The sequence below is a fragment of the Patagioenas fasciata genome, chromosome 2 (genome assembly GCF_037038585.1).
Source record: "Patagioenas fasciata isolate bPatFas1 chromosome 2, bPatFas1.hap1, whole genome shotgun sequence".
In the NCBI taxonomy this organism is placed as follows: domain Eukaryota; kingdom Metazoa; phylum Chordata; class Aves; order Columbiformes; family Columbidae; genus Patagioenas; species Patagioenas fasciata.
In genome coordinates this window covers 108,133,393-108,159,518 of record NC_092521.1, presented here as the reverse complement: position 1 = coordinate 108,159,518, position 26,126 = coordinate 108,133,393, and the positions used below count along the sequence as shown (strand labels likewise).

The 26,126-nt window shown below is 37.4% G+C and overlaps 1 protein-coding gene across 11 annotated transcripts in view; it reads right to left on the bottom strand.

Annotated features, from left to right (window-relative positions):
• Positions 1-2,104: 2,104 nt before the first annotated feature.
• The window catches only part of EZH2 (enhancer of zeste 2 polycomb repressive complex 2 subunit), a 48,658-nt gene continuing 24,636 nt past the window's right edge, over positions 2,105-26,126 (bottom strand). For 10 of the 11 annotated variants that reach the window (XM_065830464.2, XM_065830463.2, XM_065830471.2 and 7 more), the window contains 15 exons: positions 23,960-24,103; positions 23,310-23,412; positions 22,592-22,755; positions 16,144-16,235; positions 14,927-15,167; positions 14,353-14,522; positions 13,890-13,984; positions 7,670-7,710; positions 6,413-6,538; positions 5,855-6,033; positions 4,927-5,022; positions 4,238-4,319; positions 3,425-3,505; positions 3,226-3,310; positions 2,105-2,438 (listed from right to left, as the gene is read on the bottom strand). In XM_065830464.2, coding sequence (XP_065686536.1) covers positions 2,378-2,438; positions 3,226-3,310; positions 3,425-3,505; positions 4,238-4,319; positions 4,927-5,022; positions 5,855-6,033; positions 6,413-6,538; positions 7,670-7,710; positions 13,890-13,984; positions 14,353-14,522; positions 14,927-15,167; positions 16,144-16,235; positions 22,592-22,755; positions 23,310-23,412; positions 23,960-24,103 — 1,760 coding nt within the window. In that variant the 3' untranslated portion in view covers positions 2,105-2,377. The remainder of the gene's footprint in view (positions 2,439-3,225; positions 3,311-3,424; positions 3,506-4,237; positions 4,320-4,926; positions 5,023-5,854; positions 6,034-6,412; positions 6,539-7,669; positions 7,711-13,889; positions 13,985-14,352; positions 14,523-14,926; positions 15,168-16,143; positions 16,236-22,591; positions 22,756-23,309; positions 23,413-23,959; positions 24,104-26,126) is intronic. The other variant, XM_071804690.1, reaches the window with a different exon arrangement.

The following is a 26,126-nucleotide window of genomic DNA, read 5'->3' as shown; positions in this document are numbered from 1 at the left end:
GTTGCATTTGGTTTTATTGTTTTAAGTTTCATGACTTATCTTTCTAAATGTAAATAAAAGGTATAATGGTTATGAAAGCTATAGAAATTGGTTTTGCTTTTCCTCCTTTTCCCTGTTTTCTAGTGATTTAAAGCACGTTTTGTTTTCTGAAGAAATTGTCAACCATCATTCAAAGTGCATGTTATTTCCTTTTTAAGAGGAAATGTCTGTGTTTTGAAAAGAAAGTTGTGATGATTTCATAGATATATACAGAACAGAAAATACTTAGAATATATGTGGCAATACTTGGCCACTTGAAATTGGAGCTATTTTTAATAGTGTTCAGTATGCTATAAAATGCATCATACTTGCCTTAATGCTACCCTAAATAAACAAGGTTTAGGCTGCCCATTTCTTTGACTGGAACAGAAAATTGTGTGTGTTCCTAAAGATTAATTCCCATGAAGTGCAATCTGTGATGGGAATTACTATTTCTGAGTGTTATTACACATCTATTCATTGGCCAGGCTTACTCCCGTTTGTCTCACAAGGTTGTGTTTGGTATATACATGTGCAGTGTGTATGTTTTCCACATGCTACAAAGCAAAATGCTACTGTCCTCACCACAAGTCTCATTTTTGTTAATTTACATTTCCTATTCTTGATGGTGAAAATAACCTCTCTGAAGCCAAGCCCTTTCTTCCCCCTTGAATTTGTGGTATGTTCAGCGGTTGGGCATGAAGAAAAGAGAGCCATGCTGTGTGTTGATACTGTTTTTCTCTGAGGGAAACAAATTTTTAATGGCTACAGCTGAGTTTGACCAACCACAATGTCTGGGTTTTTAAAAAGAAAAAAGTGATATTTTATGTATTATATATATTTGGAAAATGAGGGGGAAAAAAGTCTCACCCCCCCTTGAGATTTTGAATGGTTGCTATTCCTATTCCAAAATAATTTTAATTGCACTGAAGACTGTCAGCATGGGTAATAGGAGCATCTTGCTGTTCAATTTTCAAATTGTTTTTTGAAATTTAGGAGAATGGAGCTCTTGAATGCTTTCTGTGGTGTCATGTGTGTGTGTTTGTTTTTTAAGATGCTTGTTTTTGTGAGAGCTAGTAGATTTTTGTTCCAGGTTGCAAGAGCAGTATGGTGACAGAGCAGCAGGCTGAATGATTATCACATGTGGAAGGCCAGAAATAACCTGCTCTGAGTTGCCTCTCAAAAGCCCAGCTTTAACCCATCACTGTATATTTTGTACGCTGTTTCTTGACTGCTCTACTTTTAAAACCCAACTGCTGTCACTCTAGCTTCAGATCACAGCCATGCTTTACTCAAGCAGGGATGTTTTGGGTTGTTTGGGCATGATTTGGTGTCTGGCATGGTGGTTTGTTGGTTTTTTTTTTTTCCCCTCATGAGGGGTATGAAGTCTTAATTCTTTGGCCACCACAGTGAGATGGCAGCTGACTGCTGTACTTCAGTGTTTTGATGAACAGGAAGGGTGAGTCAGAGTGCCCTCAGTGTAGAACAGGCCCTGTCATTAATTGACAAGATTTCCTGCTGTCAGTTTTGCAATAGTGTCCCTGGGCCTGCTCTCCCCACCCCACTGTTTTGGCTGGAGCATGGTGTTCAATCTGGTAATAAGCTGCAGTGTTCACACTCAGCTGACAAATCAGAAATAAAGCTGGTAGCCCTATACAATTAGCTGCTATCTAAAGAATTTTGGATTAAAATATGTATATAAAACATTTGTAGTAAGAGGCAGTAACTGTGTAACAATAAGAAAAATAAGTAATTGCTTACAGATTAAACACCAGATGCAGAAGAGAAATATGTGTGTAATTACTGTTGCTTTTCCCCTCCCATTAAATGCATTTACTGCTGAGGGACAGACAGGTTGTTGGGACTGAGGACTGATGAGTGTAGCTGATATTGGGATTAGCTCTAGGAACAAGCTACAACACCAGGTTTCTAAACTGCAACCAATGCTTTTAGTGAATGGGAAGGGGGTTCCAGCCAAAGGTTTGTGAAAACTGCAAAACCATAACTATTTTACTTGGGTGCTATGCTGAAGTTCCCACCATCAGCTTCCTCACCTAGATAACACAAAATTCCAACTCAGTTCCAGTAAAAATGAAGAAGTTCAAGTATCCTTTATTCAAGGTTGAAAAATGTACCACACCACATTATTGCAAAAGTTCATAGGTATAAAACACTTTGCAGCTGGTGAGAAGGCAATAAAAAGTTGGGTTTTTCTTTAAATTTGTTACTATAAATTACTATTACAGTACTTTGCAAATACAGAATTTCAAATTGCATCATTTTTATTTTTCTAAAATTGCCCACAGTACTAGAAATTCCTGAAGATAAGGCAGCTGTTTAAGAGAAGAGGTAGCTGGTGTCAAGGGATTTCCATTTCTCTTTCAATGCCCACATACTTAAGGGCATCAGCTTGGCTATATCTAAAATTAAAAAATAAAAACAAAAAATAATAAAAAAACAGTAACACTGAACATTTCAGCTTCCTTGTTCTGACATAACAGCACAGCCTAGAATACCCCCATACTTAGATTTTTCTATAGTTTCCTCACCACCCAAGGCCTTTATTCCGTGTGTGAATTTGCAGATGTGGATCAATGCTGACCGCTTAAGAAATCGCTTTTAGAAGAGTTTGACCACGAGGAATCAAAATGCTAAAATTCCACACTTCTTCATCTCAAATTTCATAATACTGAGTTTCATTTTAGCTAGTGGAAAACAACTACATTTTTCAAGGGGGACTTACTTACTTGTATAGTATCATCACTTTTAGTTTTCTTCTTGATTTTAAAGTAAAGTATGAAAAGAATCTTAGCAAGCACTTTGTAATGACACAGGAATACTTCTTGCCCATTTCTGAATGACAGCAAAGAAAACCCATACCAGTACCTAGGGAACCCTACCAGATAAAGTTCAATACACAAGTCTACCTGGAAAGGTTGTGCAGGTCTGTCCCCATTTGTCACTAAACTTTTCTGTATAAACTTTTCTCTAAACTTCTCAACAAGCTGCTCTTCCAAACTTGTGCTCTTAACCAGTTGCTCTGCTAATGTCAGTCTTACTGCAGTATGTAGCTTAAAAAAAAAAAAAAATGCGAGAAGGCTGCTTCACAGCTGCTGAGACCTGAGGTGGCAAGGGGGCAGGCACTGAAAATATGCTGAAAGCTAACAGTTATGATAGGAAGAAATTACAAAAAATCCATTTACCAACCTGTAGTCAAAGAACAGTTCTTCACCAGTCTGAATGGCTCTTTTGGCAAATATTCCTATTCTGTGATCGCCATTAACCATCATAACTGTTTAAAACAAATTTAAGCTTACATCATTAACACAAATACTGCTAAAATACTTACTGTAAACATCTGATAACATTTCATACACTGCGAAAAGCAAGTAAATTTGAAACTTACCTTTTGCATAGCAGTTGGGATTTACTGAATGGTTTGCAAATCTAATTTTGTTGCCCTTGCGTGTTGCATCAACCACAAAATCTGGGGAGGGAAGAAAAAATAAAAAACACCAAACACCACAAATGATGGATAGATCACCTACCATAGCTATATTGTTCTGCAAGACTCCAGCTGTTCCTGTTGTCCCACCCTGTTCATTCCATTTATCTCCTGCCACAGTGGCCCTACCTTAGTTTTCCATTTGAAGCTTCCCTATTTCACAAGGACAAGCTCCATACATACGTTAATTCAACATTGACATAAATCAGCTTTTTTTTCCCCTTTTCAAATATTTTTTAGTATTGCACAACACACAGTACAGTCTCTATATTTCTCAAGTGGCAGTAGCCACATGTCTGTCTGTGCTTTTTATTCCCTTAATACAAAATTATCGTCATAACTTACTGCTAATTTAAGTCACCGTGAATTATTTCAGACAATACTTAACAAGCTTTTTCAATTTAGGCTACTTTACTAATGCTTACACACAATTTTACTCTATGAAGTTCTACTCAGCTCATCCTGTATATTCAGCTTATGTAATTAGGCTCCATCACTACTATCTAGTTGACTTGCCTTAAGGGAAAAAAAAAAAGCAAAGCACTATTAATTATTAACACTATTAGCTATTAATATTAGGAATCCACACATTACTAGAAAAAGACCTGCAGCAGGAAAAAAATTCTTATTGTTAGCTGCTGCCTGCAACAGAACAGACCTGAACAACATGGTATTTTATTTATGCTGCAAGAGTTGTGATTAGTACATACATACCATTATTCAAGTTAAACAGAAAGCTGCACATGTATTTGTCGTATACTTTTCCTCTTCTGTCTGCCTCATCCTGAGAAATAATCTGAAAGAAATCGTACTTGTAAAAGGGACCATTCTCTCCCCTTCTGTACCCTTAGCAGTTTAACATCAAAAAGCCCACCAGACATTCTGAAAGAAAGGTGCGGTTTTTTGTTCTCTGGGACTGAAAATACTCCCAAACATGAAGTACTGTTTTCAGCAAGTACTCAGCACTCAACCATGGTGTGCTCTTAGCAAAAAGCACAGAACAAAAGTAAGAATTGGCTTCTCATCTCAAAACCAAGACTGCATACCTGATTCAGGATTTTCTTACTACAATAGCATATAATTTAGTGAAAGCACCAACTGAGTTTTAGTACTACACTAATGATTTTGCATAAAATTTCAGGCATGTCTAAATTGAAATTACATCTAAGATAAAAATAACACTCCAGCCACTTCTCACAACAACCTATGTCAAATCTTTCGTGACATGTCAACCATCTAGCTCCTGGGCTTTGAGCATCTGACAGCAGCACCTGTATACTTAGTCAATTGCATCTCTCCATCTAAAGAACATGATACCAAGTTAGAAACTAATCTCTTGGTCCCTGGCCGACACACAATTTTACCAATTAAGCTTATACGTAACCAGTGTTCCCCATCCTTACCTCACCACAGTATTCAGAGATGAATTCGTTCTTCTGTACAGGGTCTTTGATGAAGATTCCCCAGCCTGCCACATCTGAAGGTGCCAACAGCAAGTGCTGTGTGAGAGAAAATAAAGAGGTTTACACATGCTTGGTTTGGATTTGTTGGGTTTTTGTTTTGTTCTAGGGTTTGGTTCTATATTTCATTTTATCACTTAATGAAATGTACCCTGGGGCTCCAGGACAGAGGACGAACATGTACTCTAATTATCAAATGCACACCAAAATTACAGCTTGTGAATCAGATGTTGCACATGAAAGAAAGAACACATGAAGTACTTGAAAACCAATTAAAAAAAATAGTTTAACTTTTAAATGAGGGTGTTACATAAAAACATGCACACTACGGGCTTCAGACTAGAAAGGTCTGCAGACAGGAGCCCAGTACTGATTAGCTCAGTATTTGAGAGAACTCATTTGTGAGAAGACATTCCAGAGCAGAAATAAACCTTGGTTTCTTTATCTATGTGTTTAACAGAGCTGAATGGGCTTTTGAGATATCTTCAGTAGACTGTATACAAGTTTGTGTCTTAGAATCAACAACTGAAGAAGGAAATGGCCAAACTTCCTGATGCTGATCTAGGGAAAGACTGACAAGCTATCAATTTAAAACAACAGCCTATTTTCAAGTTACAAGCAAAGACTAAATGGGGAAAAGGAGATATTCTACCAGAGTGTTACAGAGAAAACACTAACTACTTGGTACATGATGAAATGTACACAGAGCTTAACAGCAGCACTGGAGAACCTAAGGTGACAGCCACCTCCCTTTCTGTTTTTTGGGTTTTTTTTTGTCCCATGTGACAGCATGAAGGCAAAGAAATTCCATTCTCTGGCATAAAAATACAAATTGCCTCAAAACCAGAAATACAATTGTACAACTACATACTTTTTTGGATCCTCTCTGAATGCTGCAGTTCTTGCAGGAAACATTTTTGCTGTCCCAGTGGTCAGCTGCTCCACATGTTAAACAAAGGTCAGGATCACATTCACGTACAGCTAGGTAACATGGACACTGCTTAGTGTTGCATTGTGCTTTACAACGACATCCAGGAAACCTGTTTTGGCCTAAAAAGGAATATGGAAAACAAAAAGGGCAAGTATGAAAAAAGTACATTGTAAAATTAAGAGTGCAGATTATAGCATATCAGAATATTAGAAAAAACATAGCCATTGATATCTGTACAAGACTTTGAGAAGTACTGTAAATTTTTGTCTCCTCTGATTTTACTTTAGTCCTCCTCGGTTTTACGTCTTAATACTGTTTTTTACTTCATTCAGTGGCTAATTAGGAGGGTCAAATTAAATTGGACATGTGCTCACTTCTCACACGACTTGACATGATTTGCTGCTCTTGCAAACACGGCAGTTCAGGTTGCCTGCGAGTACAGTTAGATGTTGGCACAGTGATAGGAATTTATAGATAGCTTTTAGATGTTCTACTTACATTCTGAGCTGCACTGGCAAAACTTCTCACAGAAGTTTTGAGCAATGACACATGGACAAGAGCTGTCACAAGGTTGACGTGGATGATCACATGGCTGATAGTTGTAAACATGATTCGATGACCCATCTGAATAAAAATAGCAACATTTTGCCAAGTTGAAAGGTGCAAACAAAGAATATGCAGTTCCCTTCACTCTTTAAAGCAAAAATTCCCTTTTAGTCACTTAAACAGAAAACCCCAAAAAATGAACAAAACCCCCCCCAAACCTATAATCAGTGGGATTAAAAAAAAAAAAAGAAAAAGACACCAAACCAGAACTGTAACGTTAGTTAGGTGCTTGTCACCATTAGTTGCCCGCTTCCTAGTGCACTTCATTCTTCCCATTACTTAGCTGCTTCAGGTATTCAGAGCTGAAAACTACCTCCTGTGGAAAACTGAAAAACGAAACTACAATGGTATAATTTCCTGTGTGAACATGTTCTAGAGTAACACTGATATCATTCAGCAAAGTAAATTTGCTCAAATACCCAGTCATTTTTACTCTGGAGCAACAGTCTACTTTCAAACAGACACACTGGCAAAATAATACCTGGTCATTATACCACTGTGCTTTCCCAAGTCAATTTTCCAATACAGACAATGCTGACATCTTATAGGCAAGGAGGGACTACCAGGGACAAGTCTAGAGCTCCACCCATAGAGCAGCTAGGAAAATTCAGCGGTATCTAAGTTCTATTTGCTGCCAATACTCCTGAGTTTGTGTTGGGTGTGCATGTATTTATAAAAATGCTCATTAGCAATCACCAACCAAAACGGAAAGACACTGATTATTTCTGTTGCTAAAGTCCCAACCACTCAATAAATTTTAAGATAACTATTTCTAAAATAACCCGTTTCTAAATAACAAATGCCACTTTTTAACACAGCTCCTGTTGTTAATATCATTTTTTATTTGTGCTTCAATGAGGCTGTACTTAAAGGACTGTAAATTCAGTCTCCATCCCAAAACGAGAAGGAATTATACAGAGCTCTTCCAAATAGTACCTTTCTTCCCTACAACCTCTGTAATGAGAGCTTACTTTTTTGTTTTTATTCCCCCTATACTCTCTAGCTCCCCATGGAGCGTACATGATGGCCTAACACTAAAAAAAAAAACAAAAAAAACACACCAACCCAAACCCCCCAAAAAACAAAACCAAAAAAGCAACAGTAGGATCTTAGAAGTTCAGGACATAAATTGAATGGAAAGATGCTAACCCTTTTTCAGCTGTATCTTTCTGCAATGAGCAGCCCACAACCTGCAAAAACACAAAACAAACACAAGAAGGTTGACAGGAACTCCTCCTGCAGTGGGCTGGGAAAGGCAGCTGCATCTCGTACCCACACTTGACTTGAAATGGGAAAGTTTCTGCTAAGTGCACCCAAGTCACAAGTGGCTGCAGCAGAACCACCTCCGCCCAGCCTCTTGGAGCTGACAAAAATCAACACTCTGGAGACTGCTCCCTCCCCCTCCCCACACCATGCCTCTAGTCCCAGGATTGTACAGACAAGCAGCCCCACCTGGCCCAGGCTAGAGGTGCTTAAATTCAGGTGGCCTTTAAGGACAGCCTGCAGAGAGGAGGCTACTGGAGCAGCAACAGCCGCAGGAAGGATATGGAATTGCAGATGCACCAGGGACCTGCCAAAAAAGGAGAGTGAAGGTCTCTCCATTGCTTTGCAGGACTTGAACCCAGCACCACACTGGTGGTCTCCTACAGGTCACAGCCAAGTATTGCCCTTCATGTGCTGAGCTCCAGGTATATGACAACAGGAGATCACATCTGACGCAGCCACACTGATGCATTATCGGTATTTCTTTTGTCCTCTGTCAGCTTGGCTAGAAGTGGGAGGTTTTCGGTTTTGTGTGTTTTTGTTTTGGTGTTTTGGTTTGTTTGTTTGTTTTTTAAGAATAACATGCTTTTAGTCATCATAACACAGCTCACTATACTTTAAAGTTCTCATAAGTTACAATTACTCCTTTTATTTTGTATCTGTTTCAGACTGCAAGGTCTTCAGGAAGGAAATATCTACTATTCCATAAATAGCAGTGTCAGACACAATCAACCAAAGACATCTGTCTGGACCTTGGGTACCAAAAGGAAAACCAGACTTACATCACAGCAGTCTTAAAATTAAACTAAAAACATTAATTTATCCTTTTTCTTCAATTCTATCCATTTCAGTTAGCACTTGAGTTTAAATGAATAAACATAATAAAAAAAAATTGGATTAAGGATTTTCAAAGTTCATACTTCTTGGAGTTTCTTAGTATGTCACATAGCAACATTAAGAGAATGTCGGAGAAAGTCTCAATGCCTGGATAAATAATACATGGCTAACTGCACCTAGCAACCTCACTTTCTGTGCAGATTTACTTATAACCGGTTCAAAATACTAGTGAACATATGCACTCAAAAATTCCCAGCACAGGACACTTAGAAAACTATTCTGCCTTTCAGTGAACGCAACACTTGGAAGTTTGCGCTCTGAAAAAAATATCTCCTGCTGTAACTAATTAAATGGGAGGTTTTAGGTACTACTTCTTTCATAAAAGCATGATACCAATTTCTACCGCAACCAAACAGTGTCTATGTAATTAACCTTTCAAAGCTTTACAGTTAGATTTCATATTAAGTGCTCAACAGCCCACTTTCTTACCAGCATTTGAAGGAACCCATATAGGCTAGAAACTCAGAGAGGCAGAATTGTCTAAGTAACTGATGTTGAAGGGAGGGCACAAACCCAAAGACTATCAGCATTACAAAGCACTAATAAACAGATGACATTGCTGTTAAGAGCGGCTCACTCTAGAAAAAAGGATACCAACATGTATTTATGAGTTATGAGACCCTGTTCCCATGTAACTGAAAGGAGGAGTCCAATTTTGACTTAATCTAATGTACACCGGACTACTTTTCTGTCTGTCTGATATTCAGCAAAAGTAACGTTTACCGAATTTTCAAACAATTTTTCACAGAATCTTGTCTCTCAGCCCAAGATAAAAAGGACTTACTGGCATACCAAACCCTTAAAAGCTTTCTGTGGATAGACTCCTTAAAACACCATTTCATTAGCAATTAGTATGAGCATTTTTGGTGGGGCTTTTTGTGTGTTTTGTTTGGTTTTGTTTCTTTGGTTTGTTGGTTTTTGTTGTTGTTTGTTCGGGGTTTTGTTTGTTTGGGGTTTTTTTTGTAATATGTGGTACTACTTTAAAAGTAAAATGCTACTTGCTGGCTAGTTGCCACCTGAGACATTCCGGTTTCTATGGGAAAGTATAGACCATATGGACACAGTCACCCAAATGTGACAAAGATTGCCATCATCAACAAAACTTTCAGTATAGCAAAAGCTCAGAATATTAAATACGGCAGTCACAACAATGAAGGCATCAGCTGAGCTACTCTTGTAACAGCGTCTGGTGTCACAGGAAGAAGAGACCCTGGCAAGAAAGGAACTGGAGACATACAGCGTGAGCAGGAATTGCAGAGAATGACAGAAAATAACATGATGCAAGCTGCCAACACTGACCAAATTGTCAGGAGGATTGATTAGCAAAATTAATTTTACGTTCATTAACTTGTACCTTTAAAAAACCGCCAGTAAGCAGTGCAAGTTCCCCTGATTACTGCACAAAGCTGAAGCCTGAATGAGTACCATACTAAAGGTGGACTAATTTATCTATCTGCCCTATAATCTGCTATTTTGACCAGAAACAAAATGCAAGGTTCTAGTTTCATGCACCAGGAAGCAGAGGCAAGAAATAGACAGAAAAGCTGAGAAAGCACTTGTGACTCAAAGCTTCAGAAAAAAAAGGCAAATTGGAAACTCAGTGGCAGATTTCCATGCAAGCAGGTGGATTTGTACATCTGGTTGCTGACTTCTGCAGGACAGCCAGCTTATAAAACAAGTGTCACCAGAAGCATTATGACAGAAGCTGTCAAAAATATTGTTCTTCTCTGCTAACAACCTACTTAGATTTTGCCAGTGTTTTCAGGAGGCACCAGTATCAGCTAATCAGGCAGCAGAAATGCATTCTTCAGAAGCAGCTACACTAGCATTTCTTTCTCTGCGCTGGGATACTCTACTACCTGAAATAGCACTAAAAATTCAAAATAGATGCCAATTATGTCAATATGTGTAGTTTTGTCTCTGTGGGGTTTGATGTTCTGGCACCACTCCAACAAAGACTTCTTTTCAGTCCCCTAAATCATATCACATCCAAGGCCTACCCACCACTCCAAGACTCAGCCTTCCAGCCAGGTGGCACCTAAGAATATCTGTGCCAGTGCTTTAGCCGCACTTTTTGCCTGGTAACAGTGAGAGTTTAAATCCCTATAAAGAGACACCCAGAACTCTATGCAGAACCACGTGAGCTATTCAAGCACACACAGTGAGCAGTAGTCCAGCAGAAGGTAGGGACAGGAAGAGGAAAATGAGCAAATGAGAAATGAGAAAATACTTTCACATAAAGCTTACTAAGTAAACACATCCAAATAGGGGATGAGGGAGGGGAGGAAAACAAAAATAACCAAGAAGCAGCATTACATGGCCATGCAATCAATAACACATCCAGGAAGGAGTGCCAATCAGTTAAAGCAAATACAATTCATCTCCCAGCCATGGAAGAAAATGCACATGTAAAAGAATGAACAGTACTGAAGCATCCACTCTCTATGCACATGCTTTTCTGAATTCTTTCTTAGTTTAGATTTTTCTATTGGCTTCTATACAAAGTACTTACTCCTCCAGCAAAGGAGAGTTTTCACAAACTGACAGGTTAATACGTAGGACAGGACCCGACACTTGCTGGCTGTCCAAAAAACAACTACATAGGAAGTCTCCTCTCATTTATAAGCCTTATTATGGCTGTCTAGTAAAATTCAGATTGGAATGAGGGAGAGAATATCTTTTACCATCCAAGAAGGATGTAGTCTCGCCAGCTAATTGCTCACCATGCTTACAGGGGTACGGCAAGATCACATGTGAAACAGGCAAAGTCTGTAAGAAGTCTTGTAAGTCTACGTTCAAATCAGTTAGAAGAGGCCATTAAAAGCAAACTTCTGCTGCTGCTTTTCTCTTTGGACAATGTTGCTTCTGCTCAAAGCCTGTCTACTGCACATACAGATGAAAAACCTGCAAACCACTAAGTTCCCTGCAATGGAAAAGTGCAAACAGGACAGAAGGGCCTTCCTGGCTCTAGGACTGGATTTACTCTAGGAGTGAGTAAACTCAAAGAAAGTCAGGAAACAGAGAAACAGTTCCAGATGGTTTTCCCAGTTGCTAGATGTGCGAAATCTTTAGAGAATGCTCAGGTTACAGTGGTAGGTAGGCAGGCTAAAAGGTCTTCCTTTTTTAAGACTACTGCACATAGAAGAATGGAGACAGCTTGATTGCCACGTATTCTGTGAAATCAAATGAAAAAATTACCTCCTTCCTTCAATGAGAGTTAGAGGAACTAAAAGGTGTTTCAAAACTAAATTGCTAGCATAAGATTTTTTATACTGGCAACTAATAAGAACAAAATAAGACACCCCACATAGTGGTATGTGCTTTTATTTATTTGGCGAAAGACAAACAAACCCAAATAAAACACCCGCACACCACACATAAAACCAACAATCAAATCACAAACCAAAAAAAGTCTCAAAATTCCTCCAAAACAAGGTCAACCTCGTAACTATACAATCTAGTTTAGCTTCAAAATACATTTGAGCCTTTTAGTTGCACTCTTCAAATAGGTGTAGTGGCACTGTTTTCATAGCAGTTTGCATGAAGCTGAAAGCAATGCAATTCCTAACTGCACACTCCGAATATGCTCTACGGCTACTAACTCCAGATTTAAAGAGTCAAGCATGCCAAATGCCAAAAAAAACTTGAAAACTGTGCCAAGAGCATTAAATCAATAGTTTTTGCTCAGAAAAGAATCTCTTCAAGATGCTCACAGAATCTTCTCCTAGCTCACACCAGTTGCCTCTACGCTACAAAGCAGAAAAATTCTACTCCATGCTAACAGTAGCTTTGAGCCAGTATCATGAATTTCACTAAGCCTGGAAATAATAAATATACTTTGACAAGCTAAGACAGAAATAAGAACTGATGGGAGAAGAACTAGAAGAACAAACTTTGGGGAAAATAAGGATAAATTAAGGGGAGAAATAGGCAATTTTATGGAAAAAAGTTTACTTATTGCTTGCAGAAAGAAATGTTCTTGCCAATTTTCAGTCAGCTTTTTATCTCCTGTGTTCTTATCCCTGGGAATAAAAATAATAAATGAACAGGAATTGTTTCAGATGGTCTTTGTGGCTCTGGCAAAAGGCTTGGTTTTGTTCTTCATTGCAGCTTCACTTTAAATAATAATGTTAACCTGGTTCTTGAGTTGCAGTTGTAGTCAATGATAAAACTAGGGTGCTACAAACAAATAGTCTCTTCAAGAAAAAAAGACAATCTGTAAACAAAAACGTTGTAGCAAACTAGTCAGATTGTCTTAACCTTATCAAAGAATCATAGAATAGTTTGGGTTGGAAGGAACCTTCAAGGGTCATCTAGTCCAATCCCCTGCAATGAGCAGGGACATCTTCAACTAGATCAGGTTGCTCAGAGCCCTGTTCAGCCTGGTCTTGAATGTTTCCAGGGATGGGGCACTACCACCTCTCTGGGCAACCTGTTCCAGTGTTCTACCACCATTACTATAAAAAACTTCCTCCTGCCTAGTCTAAAACCTCTCCTTTTCTCATTTTAAACCACTACCCCTTGAGCTATTGCAACAAGCCCTTCTAAAAAGTCTGTCCACATCCTTCTTACGGGAACCTTTTAAGTATGGCAAGGTCACAACAGGGTCTCCCCAGAGCCTTCTCTTCTGTAGGCAGAACAACCCCAACTCTCTCAGCCTTTTCTCACAGGAGAGGTGTTCCAGCCCTCTGATCATTTTTGTGGCCTCCTCTGGACTCTCTCCATTCTTAATGGAACCTTAATGGAATACATTCCACCATAAAAAATCCATGAGTTTTAATTTACAAAACACCATATAATCATTATTGAATCCCATTATAGTGCTCATAAATCTAATATTTATTGCTGAAAAAAAATTAAACTGCAATATCTTGAACATTAGTTACAACCAGCTGTGTAGAGTATTTCTAAACTAAACTTCAGTTTGATTACTTGCAGTAACACACCTACAAGAATCTGCTAACAAGAATCTGGCTGTTGAAGAAGTTAAAAAGAAGGTGGAGGGCAACAGAAGTGAAAAGGTTATACTTGCCAATGTGGTAGCACTTTTGTCTGAAACCAAAATGCCATTTTGTTTTATTGCTGCAAATTTTGTTTTTGAAAGCAAAAGGAGAAGAGTTGCATGACTTTTCCTCCAAAATACTTTCTGTTCTGATCCCCTGTATCTCCAATTTATTGTTAGGCTAAGGTTATTTAGTAACAGATTTACCTGTGTTTCCTTTTCTTCTTTCTGGGAGGAGTATCAACATCTTCAGCAGGGACTGGAGCAATAATACTAGATTCCTTTACTCTAAACTCATACACCTAACAAGAGATACCATAATACATCCACGATAAATCTCTCACTAGTACAAAGTTGCTCATTTTCTAACTTAGCATGAATTCCTCCAACCAATAACTTACAGATCCAGTCATAGTATCTTTTCAATACATTTAAAGCTGTTTATTTTTGTCATTTAAGAACAGATAGTCTAATCTAAACCTGTAAATTTAATTTTAAAACAGTTTTAAACCTAAGTTTTATGTAGTTGTGTCATGAATTCTGGATCATAGCGTTCTTGGGAAACCCAAGAAAATTAATTTTCTCTTTTAATAATTAATACTGGTATTTCTATACTTCACTTTAAAAAGTAAAAAGTTATTGTCCTTTGTAAGAAGCTTCCCTTTCTTACCTGCCTGCACGTTTTGGTCCCAATTAGTCTGGCAATTGCACAGAAGTTGTCATAGTACGTGCCAATAAGGACTCTAAACATTGAAGCTTCTGCACCACTCCATTCCACATTCTCCGGAGGCTCAATATTTGGCTTCATCTTTATTGGTGTTTGACACCTAGAATTCGCTTCTGTAATAAATAATTGAGAGTACGGGTCAATGTAAAGCCATGTTCCAAAAATCATCATCCAAAAAATATCAAATTATTAACTTTAGTTAAAAACATTCCAAGTTGCTGTTGTTTTCTATCCAAATGCCACAACAAAATAGTACTTTTCACATGGCTCTTAAAGAGGTTAAAAATTAGGTAACACTACCTATTGAAATTACACAATCTCATCTCTATACATAAATTGAGACAATCTGGAAATTTTGTTAAAGGGTTCTATTTCTTTAAACTCATATTCTTACTCTGTCTTTTCACTCAGTCCCATACATTCCACATACACAGCTTCTAAGATCACATGGCTCAACTTGGTTTTATACCCTCAAGCACTGCAGCTAATTGAATAAAGCAGCATTGAGTAGCCTTACCAGAGGAACTGGACGTTTCATCTTTCTTTTCTTCTTCTTCTTTATCATTGTTTTCTCCTCCAGTTTCAGTTCCAGCTTCTCTATCACTATCTGTGTCTTTTGATTCCAATACATTTATTGTCGGTGTGCTGGGTCTGCTGGTGTTGTTTGGAAGTCTTCCCCTTCGGCGGCCACCTGGGCGCTTTGGTGGTGTCTTTATACGCTCAGCAGTCAAGGCAGCTGCAAACTCCTTTGCACCTTCCTAATCACAAACCATTGAAATTATTTTACTGAAAATTGTAAAGTGTTTTCACCTGTGGTCAGGGTTGGGGAAGAACATGTTCTACTTGCATACTGTGTAACTTTTGATTATTCTATAAACTAATCATGTACACACAAATTCCAGCTAAATGTACTCTAACCATGAAAATAAATACTTCTGATGCTATCATGATAAAAGAAAATCTACCTTTACAAAGTACTTATATCAGTAATTTAGTTCCACTTTATTTTCTACTTGGCAGCCAAAATGAATGTAGTAGTAAGTTTGCATTTTTCTAGATCATGGGAAAAAAAAAGAAGATAATTTCCCACAGAGAATACGTTTCAAAATACAAGAATTCTTCTTGCACATGGCACCTACAAAATACGTATTCTCCATTTTTAAAAATCCAATCACTGGCAATTTGTTTTCTAGTGGAGAGGGGTCCGACAATGCCTATCAAGTTTTTAGATTAAAAAAAAATACATTGTTTTGCATACTAAAAAATTACTGAAAGTAGGAAAGAGATTTGAAATTGCTAAGGATTTCCCCTTATTAATTTCCATCTTGTTGTTTCTTAAGAGCAGATATACTGGATGGAATCCACCTTCGGCAAACTGAAAAAAAGCCTACAATTTTTTGTCGATACATAACTTAAAAGCGAGCTAAGTCTGTAAGATCCAGTTCTTCTGACCAGATGGGAGACAGTAAGCGGCAATTCATTATTAGGAGGTAATAATCTTTCTTCCCTAAAAATATCTCAGGTTACATCTAATAGAGCTAAAAATTCCTTCTACTTAAGACTTTCATTTGCTGATTAGAAGTTCTCTTTTCTTTTGAAGATAACATACTTGACTGCAAGTGGCCCACAAGTATACATACTATCATAGATCCAGCATGTTCTTACATAAAGTGTAGGTTGCTATACTGCAACTAGCACTGCTTTAGTGAATTCTAACATTTGAAATTATCTTACCAGATGTTGATAACAGTGCGGTCCACAAGGCTTATTATCTAATGCTGTTTCTGTATTCTTTCGTTTGTAAGTATTAGGAGTTGCATGGAATGCTGTTGAATCAAAACACCACATTTGTAAGTTTTAATATTAAAAACACACTAAATATCTAACCTCAAACATTATCCAAAACACAAGGTTTATCAGAACTAGAACAAAACAAACAAAAAACCCCGCACACAAATGGGAAAACCCCACAAAACAAACACCATCTAGTGACATTTGACTTACCACTTAAATACAGACAGCACATGGATAAGTTTTGCATGTGCCCATTTACATCAGTGAAAACAAACATCACATTTGTTTCATGTATCAAGGAAGGCTTGCTGTATCTCCCCAACAAACAGAACAAACATTATTTCCACTACCATGTTAAACAGAATTACTCAGGGCTTCTCCTACTAATGCATGAGCATCTCTCAGTCCATAAGATGCAGGTGTTCAATTTCTATCTGGTCAAAAAATCCAACCCCACAAACTTTGGAAAGGTAATGGACCCACTTTTCATTTTTGTTAGTGAGAACTACAGAAAGGAACTTTTACTCTACTAGTTTATCACCACTCCAGCTAAGCTGAGAGGTGATAAAGAGTTCAGTTCCTATATCCCAGCTGCAGTGTAAAAGTAAGTTAGCATCACAGTCACTATGGATCAGAAGTACCCAAGTTAAGTCTGCAACTTGCAGAGAAGTGTCTGCTAATGTATCTGATGGTCTCTGTGTATGTTGCAGAACAGCAACTCGGAATGGAGCAGAACTGGGTACATTACAGATGCAACATGAGCACTTTTATAAGTTTCCTACCCATTCCCTTTGCCAGAGCTTATCTCTACCAGCCCTCCCTTTGTGCAATTTCTGCCTCCCAGCAAGATGTTTGCAGAGACTGACTTTCCTGGTTTTGCTGAAAGTCTTGGGAACTCTTCCATATCCCTTACTTAACTGAAGATTGGAAAATTTGGAGCTGGACTCTCACCAGAACTCATATACTCATGTTCCCAAATTACATTAGGAGCTTTCTAAAATACCATTCTTAGTTTTCTGCAATTCTTTTTTTAAAATTCCTCCATGCTCAAGGAAAAATTTTTTTGTTGTTTAATATCTAAAGATAGATAGATAGATAGACATCAATAAATACTCTTTGCCCCTTAAATGTGCTAACAGTGGCATATACAACTGCATGGAATAAAAATGAAGAATATACTCGAGTTTAATAAAAAGACTACTCGATGCTAGCTGTTTGTTTCCTAAAACTCCACGAACACCTATAAAAGATGTCTGTCTGAAAATACATGATGCCAAGCATTGTAAAAGCACTTATGCTGCAGTTTTGCCACAGCTGCAGTTAGGCAATTGTGACTTACAGTTAAGTTTTTCAACACTCGGTGAATAAAGTGCTAATGTTCAAAACAAAAGAAGAAATCCCTCCCCTCTCACCCATATTAGTCTGTAAGGGCTGTTCTGTACCAACACCACACACCTCTTTCTCCTTTGTTAAGCCACCACCATAGGCTTTCCTACTCATATCTAGATCGTGTATGAAGCTTCCCTTTACAACAGTCTACTAAGTTTTCAAGACTGAAGTTTTTAAATGCATTTCCTCCCTTTTTAAATAATGGGGGCAAAGCTCACATGTCTTCAGACAATGTTTTTAAAAGCAAATCTTGTTTCAGTGATCTGGTTTGCAGTGCAGCTCCGCAAGTGCTTGTTTTGGCACCAGTGGGGAGGGCGACCAGTGATGGTGAGCACTTCTTAAGTCAGCTTCTCTGATGAAGCCACTCTGTCTTGGAACCATCACTTCATGCTCCCCTTCCACAAGGAAAGGTGTGCTAGAAATCAAATAATAAATTCTATAATTTTATGTCTGTATTAGTGACAGCAGCACATGGGAACCTCAGGGAAACAAGGTATTCTTCCAAGACTTTCTTAAAAAGGTACACAAGATATAAAAGTATTGCTAATTAAATATTGCATCACTTTCACCAGGTAAATACATTCAATTTTATAAATCTGGAAACACACAAAAAGCTTCAATTTTCCACAAACACATACATACATAAAAATCATTCACAAGCGAGTATAGGAATATGATACATGTACATTGTTGCTATTAGCACTCTTTCCTCTCTTCCTCACATCCCAGTTAAAAGTTTTTGTGTGGCATGTCACTTCTCATATGTTCATACATTCTGTAGGTAAAATTTGTTAAATAATAAAGAAACCTTGCAATTTAATGCCAAATTATTCCAACTTTTTCCGGCTTTTAAGAAACAATAAGATGACAGGAGCCCCTCACCCAAAAGCAGTGGGAAAAAAAAACAACACATTTTTGAACACTAAATCTTTAAATTTGCACAGTACACTGTTTCATTTATCCAGGTTTGGGTTTGTTTGGGTTTTGGTTTTGTTTTGTTTTTCACATAACTCTTTTACCCTGTCTTCATACCACAAGGAAAATAATTTTGCAACAATGCAAAAGAACAGTAAAACATTTGCAACCCGTCATCTGTATCAGAATGCTACAATGTGCACAAAACGAAACTATTCTTCTTCCATGTCACTTGCAAATACCTCTCTGAAATTCGTTTGTACAAGGTTCTAAAATAAGTGTTTATTTTATTTTTAAGAAAATTGTTTTTCTTCAGGCAATAAAGAAATGATGAGTCTGTAACGCAGTGAAACAAGTCAATATTTGACTTTTTAGAACAGCGAGACCTCAAAAATATGCTGTATCTGTTACTTAATACTAGAATAATATTGTGTATTCCACTATTTCAAAAACACTCAACATAGTATAGTACTGACAACTAGTCAGAATCTACCACTGTTGCAAGGTATTTTTTGGGAGGCTTGTTACAAATAAAGGACCAGAACAAGAACAAAACTGTATAGTTATATTATAAATCTTGCAAAAACTAAGGTTTTTTTTCAAAATCAGAAACAACACTGCAGAATTTCATAAATAAATAAACTACGTATTTCTTCAATAATTTCCCCAGGAAAGTAATTCTAAACCTGCTTCACTAAGCATGTTTTCTGTCTTTGAGATTTATTACCTGTCTTATTGTCAATGGGCTCAAGTCTCATATTTTTCATAATGTGAAAGTACACAGGCAATAGTTTAGCCTGAAATGTACATTTTCTTCATAGTCAAGCTATTTGGGAAATTCTCCCTACCTGATATTTTTCCTTCTTCTAAATTCTTTGTTAGTCCAGACATTTAGGCATAATTCCTTGCTGCCAGCAAATGAAGTCGGTACACAAGTTTTTTCAGTAATGTCATCACCTGCACATAAAGGGATTGCCAGGTCGTCAAGGGGACTTGATATGTTAAAAGTCTAATGATAACTTTTCCAATATTTAACTCAAATGTTCTAGAATAAAGATTTGAGACTACATAAAATAAGGCTAATCTTAACAAAAATGGAATCTAAGAGGGGAAATTACAAAATCAAACCCACATCTAATAGAATTCCTGTATATTTTTTTATTTTCTATGCCTTCTCCAGAGATTTGTGCCTTTCAAAGTACAAATCTGATCACTATAGCCCACCACATTAATAAGGTAATTAACCCCAAAAAGTCATCTGCAGAAGCCAGGACATCATTCTGTAGTGCTTGGCAATTGTATGAAGTAGAACAAAGGGGCAACTGATTAGGGTGCTAGTAAAAATGTTATCAACTTTTTAAAAAAGTTAAATTGCTAATGCAGCCTTCACATAACCAGAGTAGTCTTTTTCGATCAATTACTTGTTCCCAGCAATGAATCTGATGGATTTTGACCAGCGGCCTTACAAATACATGGAAAGTGAAGAGGTCATAAAAGTGGTTCAGTTCTTAACAGGTAAATTCCTAGCAATGGACAGACACGCAGACAGACAAACACCAATCCTATTTCCTTGGTGTTACTAAAGAAAAAAGCAGAAGGAAGCAATGCATCCAAAGCAGTGACCAGCCATTGCAGAGGTGGGATTTGGATATGTCTTCAGGGAATGGTGACTAAAGCATCAGTTTACTACATTCAGTGTCCGGTCTGGAAGCTATTACATATAGTAAAAGTGCAAATCAAGCTTCAGGAGATCTCTTTGCAGTGATCAAGTACCAAATACATTTTTATCAGTGATAAGGTATGTGCTGCATAAGCTGTCACAAAGAGCATCAACATAACTGGTAACTTCACACTCCATCTTGACACAAAGGTACACCTTGAATGCCTCCACAGAAGTGTTATTCTTCCTTCTTTCTGCTATGGCCCTGAAAACCTGAAGAGATGACTTAAGTTTGGGCCTTTTTTTTCATGAGGCATGATTTAAAATAAAGCCTTGGACATACAACACTTTGGAAAGAATACTGACTTGTTTAGGGGGCTTATCAAAAATCACCATCAACAAGAACCTAGGCAACCTTTTAGCATAAACACTTCGTCTTCCCTCCAAAGGTTATGAACACAGAGAAACAGGGCACAACACATTCAGCTTAAAGGATGCTGCTAGTGTGAGAACTGAGGTCCTACGGCCAATCAGTGAAATAACTCTGGACTATAACATTGGCTGAATCTGGCACTTAAGAACATGTGAAAATGAACAACACTATGAACCCATCCCTTCACAGCACAAGGAGAAGTCTCACAGAGATGGTGCTCCAAAACTGTGTACTGGTAACACCTGGCTCCTCAGAGTAGTAGGTACCAAAACATGGTCTGTGGATCCTTTCAGCTCTATTTTTAACAATCTGCAAAAATTACTATGAAAAGCAAATCTACATAAACTATGCAAATAATCAAATACATGTGTATTTTAAAGGAGCAAGACATCTTCACTGGAAAATGCCTAAAAGTTCATAAAATCAGTGAGAAAAATAGCTTAAAACCACTGTTGCAAAAGTACCTAAAGTCTTCTGGAGTGCTACTGTAAAAAATTTGTTCCCATTATGTCTGGATAACACTTTCTTGATGACTTAAACACCAAAATCCTTTTGTCCTGTTTTTGTTATTGGTGGCCTGTATGGGGATAAGAGAAACCATGACACCTTTTGAAGAAGTAAAACTAGACTGGTGCTCAGTCTCCCTGGCAGACTATTGAGAGTGTCAAGAACTTGTAAAACCACTGCCACACAAATGCATTTGCCAAGAGGTAGAATGCAGCTTCACTTTCCTGTCCTACAGACTAAGGTTGCACACAATGCTTCTTAGAATGAGTCATCCAGGCAACTAAGATACTTCTAAACAAAACCTACAGCTTCACAGAACACGCTGTGTTGAAGCTGGCTAGACAAGGCAGCTTAAACATTATTCAGAAGCAAGAGCTTCTTTCTTTGTATTTTCAAGCAAGGTCTGCCAACAGAATGCAAGGAGAAACTGAAACTAATAGACCTAAGTCCAAAAGCCACAAATACTAAAGAAACTAGGAAGAGGAAAAGCTTTTCCCCTCCACCATCTGAGAACTACTCTGTTCCTCTGCAAACTGAAAGGCAACTAAGCGATACTAAAAAGCAGCAGCACTGTGTAAAGCCTTCAGTGTGAAGTACAAATACAGTTAGATTGCACGTGTGCTGAATAAGGAGCTGCTGACAAAGCACAAAGATTTCTAAATGAACATGCATGCACACTCACAGTGGAACATGCAAATGAACAGTTAAGTCAAAAGAGAAAATTAATTTGAAATAGAGTTCATCATAGCATTCGACTACAAGTCGAAACCACTTTACATTTGACTGTTAGGTTCCCCTTTACCTTTGACTCCATTCTCAGAGAAAGTTATCTCAAGTAGCACTTTAGAATCGCTCTTATTCCTCATGCTTCGCAAATGGAAACTAACATCATTGCTGATGCTCTTGTTAAATTCTTGCCCCCAAAGAACGAGGCAACATGAAAGCAATTCAGTAGAAAGGATATCACAATTTCTAAGACTCTGAAACTATTCTTCAAATTACCAGGTACAAGTAAAGTAGCTGCAAAGTAACCTGAGAAAATAAAGAATAAAACTGTTCATGGATATTCATTCCACCTGCTGGAAAGTGAAGCAAGTCTGATGAATAACCAGGTATTTTTAGGGAGAAATATATTCCATTCTCCATGCACAAACTGAGGAAGTGTAACACCAAAACAGCAGTAGAAAACAATGTAGTTTCCTTGAAGATCATAAAAAGAGAAGTAATACTACAGTTTGGTCCAAGCCAGGAATTCTATATGAGCTCCTAAATGTAAAAAGCATAACAAACTACTCCAAACAGGTGCATTCAATTTTTTTGAGGTATAGTTTTCACTGCAAATAGATGTTAATATACACATGTTGTTTTCTTAAACTTTAGCAATATTACTGCTTTTATTTTTTCTTCTCTTTCCTTCCTTCTGTACTGCATCTTATGGTACTTTTAAACTAAGAGATATACAAGCACACTATAATTGCACTTACGATGTAAGAAGCAATCATATTTAAAACAGCGCCTGCAGAAGAGTGTGTGAAACGAGTGCAGGCTTTGCTCCCTCTGAACAGATTTAGCATTTGGTCCATCTATGTTTGGTGTACACTCAGGAGGAAGAGCTCCGGGAAGCTGCTGCTCAGTGAGTTCCTTGTATCTTAAAAGAAAGAAATAGAAATTATTTGTTCAGTATAATGAAAAAACCCAGTAATTTTTGATTGCAGTACCACTCTGCATTTTCAGTGACAAATTAAAAAAAAATTAAGAAATATGTGCCAGCTAGAGAGGTAAATCTGTCAGTCACATGACAAGTTATTGATTCCATATTCATTAACACAAATATAAAACTGGCTAGGAAATAATGTGTTTGTTTTCTAAGCCATCATCTCCTCATATATATTACTTACTAACTCTAAAAATTAGACTTTTTAAAAGTTTTTATTTTACCACCTCAAAAAATAACCATACATTATTAAACACATGCAAGCACACACTTTTCAATAGTTTGAAGGGAGGGCTAATAAACACCTCTGTAGTTTTTGACTCTGTGGGAAAAGCCAATTCCCTTCAAATGTCACTTGCAGAAGTTACACAACTGCCATAGAACCTACCTGCAAGGGGGACTGTTCCTAATTGACAAATATTTAACAAAGTCAAGGAAACTTTTTTTCATAATGCAACACAGCAATACACCCTAAAATACTTTCTTACTTCTCTTTCAATTCTTCTGCTGTACCCTTGTCTGGAAACATTGAGGAAATGGCTTCAAATATCTTGTCAGAAGGAAATTTCCGAGGTGGGTGGCTTTCTTTTTCTGTCAAAGAAGCAAAAAATTTAGAAAACAAAAAAAAAAATTATAATTCTGCTCCTTTGCTACTTCAATGAGGTGTTGAGAGAAAGGGGGACTTCGCCAAAATCCTAATTAAAAAAAGAAAGAAGCAAAGGTTTTAATTTCTAAATTACATACAACTTAAACTGCATGAAGCAATCTTTACTGCTGAGATAACTACTAGTAAAATGTGGAGAAACCATTTTTTCACCAGCTGATGGAGATGGCAATTCAGAACTCTTGCCTAATTTAGAATAATGATATTTCATTTTCTGAGGAGTACCCAATCATTTATTAGACAGATAGCAAACTGACTTTTGGTGCATTTGACTGTCCCACTACAGAGATGAACCAAAACTGGCAAAGCACCTTTCGTGGTACTCTCTGTACAACTCTTGAACTAAAAGATAAATGGAGAAAAGGCCATTTTAGGCCTGAAAACTATCAAGCAGAGGGGTTTGAACCAATTTATTGAGTGATTAAAGAAAAGGGTTTTATAGTTTTAATTTTTGAAGTTGGCAGACAGACATACCCATTCTGTTACCTTCCCGATCTTTTTGCTTGTCATCTCTTTCATCAGGATTGTCATCTCCGTCATCATCATCTTCATCATCACTATATTGACCAAGTGCATTAACCAGCTCAACAAATATTTCATCATTGATAAATCCACACTCTGAAATTCAGCAAAAACAGAAAAGCATGAAGTGTATATGAAGTATTTTTAATCCTCCCTCCACTTGAATTATGTCAAATGTTGTAATTTATGAAAAAAAAAATATTTTTTTTTCCCCCTCTCAGTTTCAATGTAAGAACTAAGAATTAAAAATAGTATATATGGCTTAGACTGACATGTGGGAAGGGGAGAAGGAAGGATTCTTTTCTTTTCCCAACACTCTGTGCTCCATACCAGTAGACATAAATACATCCCTCTTCCTTGGAAGATTTAAAAAAATACTTGCTAACTATTTAAGAAATTTTATGCCAGAACCCCTGGCAATGCATGCAACAGTCTATGAAGCTATCCTTGGACAGCTAGGGAATCTCTAGAGAGATTTTTCACTGGTTGCTCCATAACAGTCACTTCCCCACTATAGAGCAAACTGAATAATATAATGCTGCATATATTTGCCTATTAGCTTATGTTCTGCTGTGAAATTCAGAGGGCAGCAAAGACAGACAATAAGGCATTTCTGCAAAGAGCAAAACTGTAGTTAGTGTTGACAGACACTGGTGTTCTTTTTCAAAAAAAAACTGTGAACTGTGTGGGTCATCCTTTTGAACCTGGACTCAGGCTTGATATTAAACTATTACTTGAAGGAATCTAACAGTTTTATTCCTCTGTGGACAATGAAAACAGGCAGGTACTTTGTTTGGATGTTTTAAGCAGAACTCTTTGGGTACACAACAGGTTAGTACAAATTGATCTCCCAAAAGTCCAGTTACAGAGCTAGTTTACAATTTTAACTCCTACATGGGAGTGCCTCTGGATTACATATTCCCACAGCATTTACATTTAATTACAGTCACACAAGAATACTAGTTATTAGGAAACTAAAAAAAAAGTTCTACTTTCCATACTAGTTTTGAAGGACCCATAACAGTAATTGTCATCATAAACTTGGAACCTGAGACAGTGAAACAAAATAAATTTTAAAGCTAGGCTCATTTAATAATAAATTAAATCAATAATAGAAGACATTTACTAGCAATGTCACAATTCTGACATAACCAGTTCTCTGACAAGGATGTCAGCAATCAGTAAATCCGTAAAAATATCCAAAGGCAAAACCTCATGAAACATTTCGTGTTCCTGATGAAATATAAAGGCACCAGCTCTTCTGAGGACATTAACAAGACTGGTGTAGGACTGAGTAGTACTTATTATTGAATCGCAGGCTTAACCTTCATGAGTAGCACACAATGTACTAAAAAATGTAGTTCTTTCTCAGTCACTCCAGCGTTAACAGGAATATAATCAATTTTAAGAAACGATTCTCCATTTGCGGGGGGAGGGGTGGTGGTAATGTTTCTGTGAAGGGGTAAGCAGAGTAGTCCAAGAAACTTTTACAACTGTTAAGGCTTGTATAAGCCAGTTGTGAGTGGGCACACAGAGCAAGTGAAAGGCAGCTACTTCATCGAGACTTTAGTAAACCAGGAGACAGATAACATCATATGGAGTCCAGCTCCCACACAGACTAAGAGGTAAACTACCTCTAAGAATACATATATATAGTCTACCAACAAAAGGATACAGCTCTGCTCTATAAGTCAACTTATAGAAAAGAGGTTTTTAAATAGCTAATAATTTCCTTAAAGGAAAAAAACCAAAACTCACAAGATGTTATTGTATCAAATTGCATTTGCAAGTGTTGTCATCATCAGAGTTTTGCATACTTCTCCTGTCACTTTCTGCTAGGCAGGACACATGGAGGGACATTCCATTATTATATTGCAAAGCTTTGAGCATAAAACAGAAGATGAAGAACTTCTCTGTGTTGCACCTAGGCATTGTGATTAATTACTGTATCGTCTAGGGAAAAAGTTAATGTGTTTACTTTCCCTGTACTACTATTTTAACACTTACAACTTTGTGAAAATGCAAAGCAATATAAATAAATAAGGAAGTCTTTTATACCTGATGTTTACACAATGCAGGGATTCTAGAGATACTACTCTAACAATCAAGCATCAAGTTT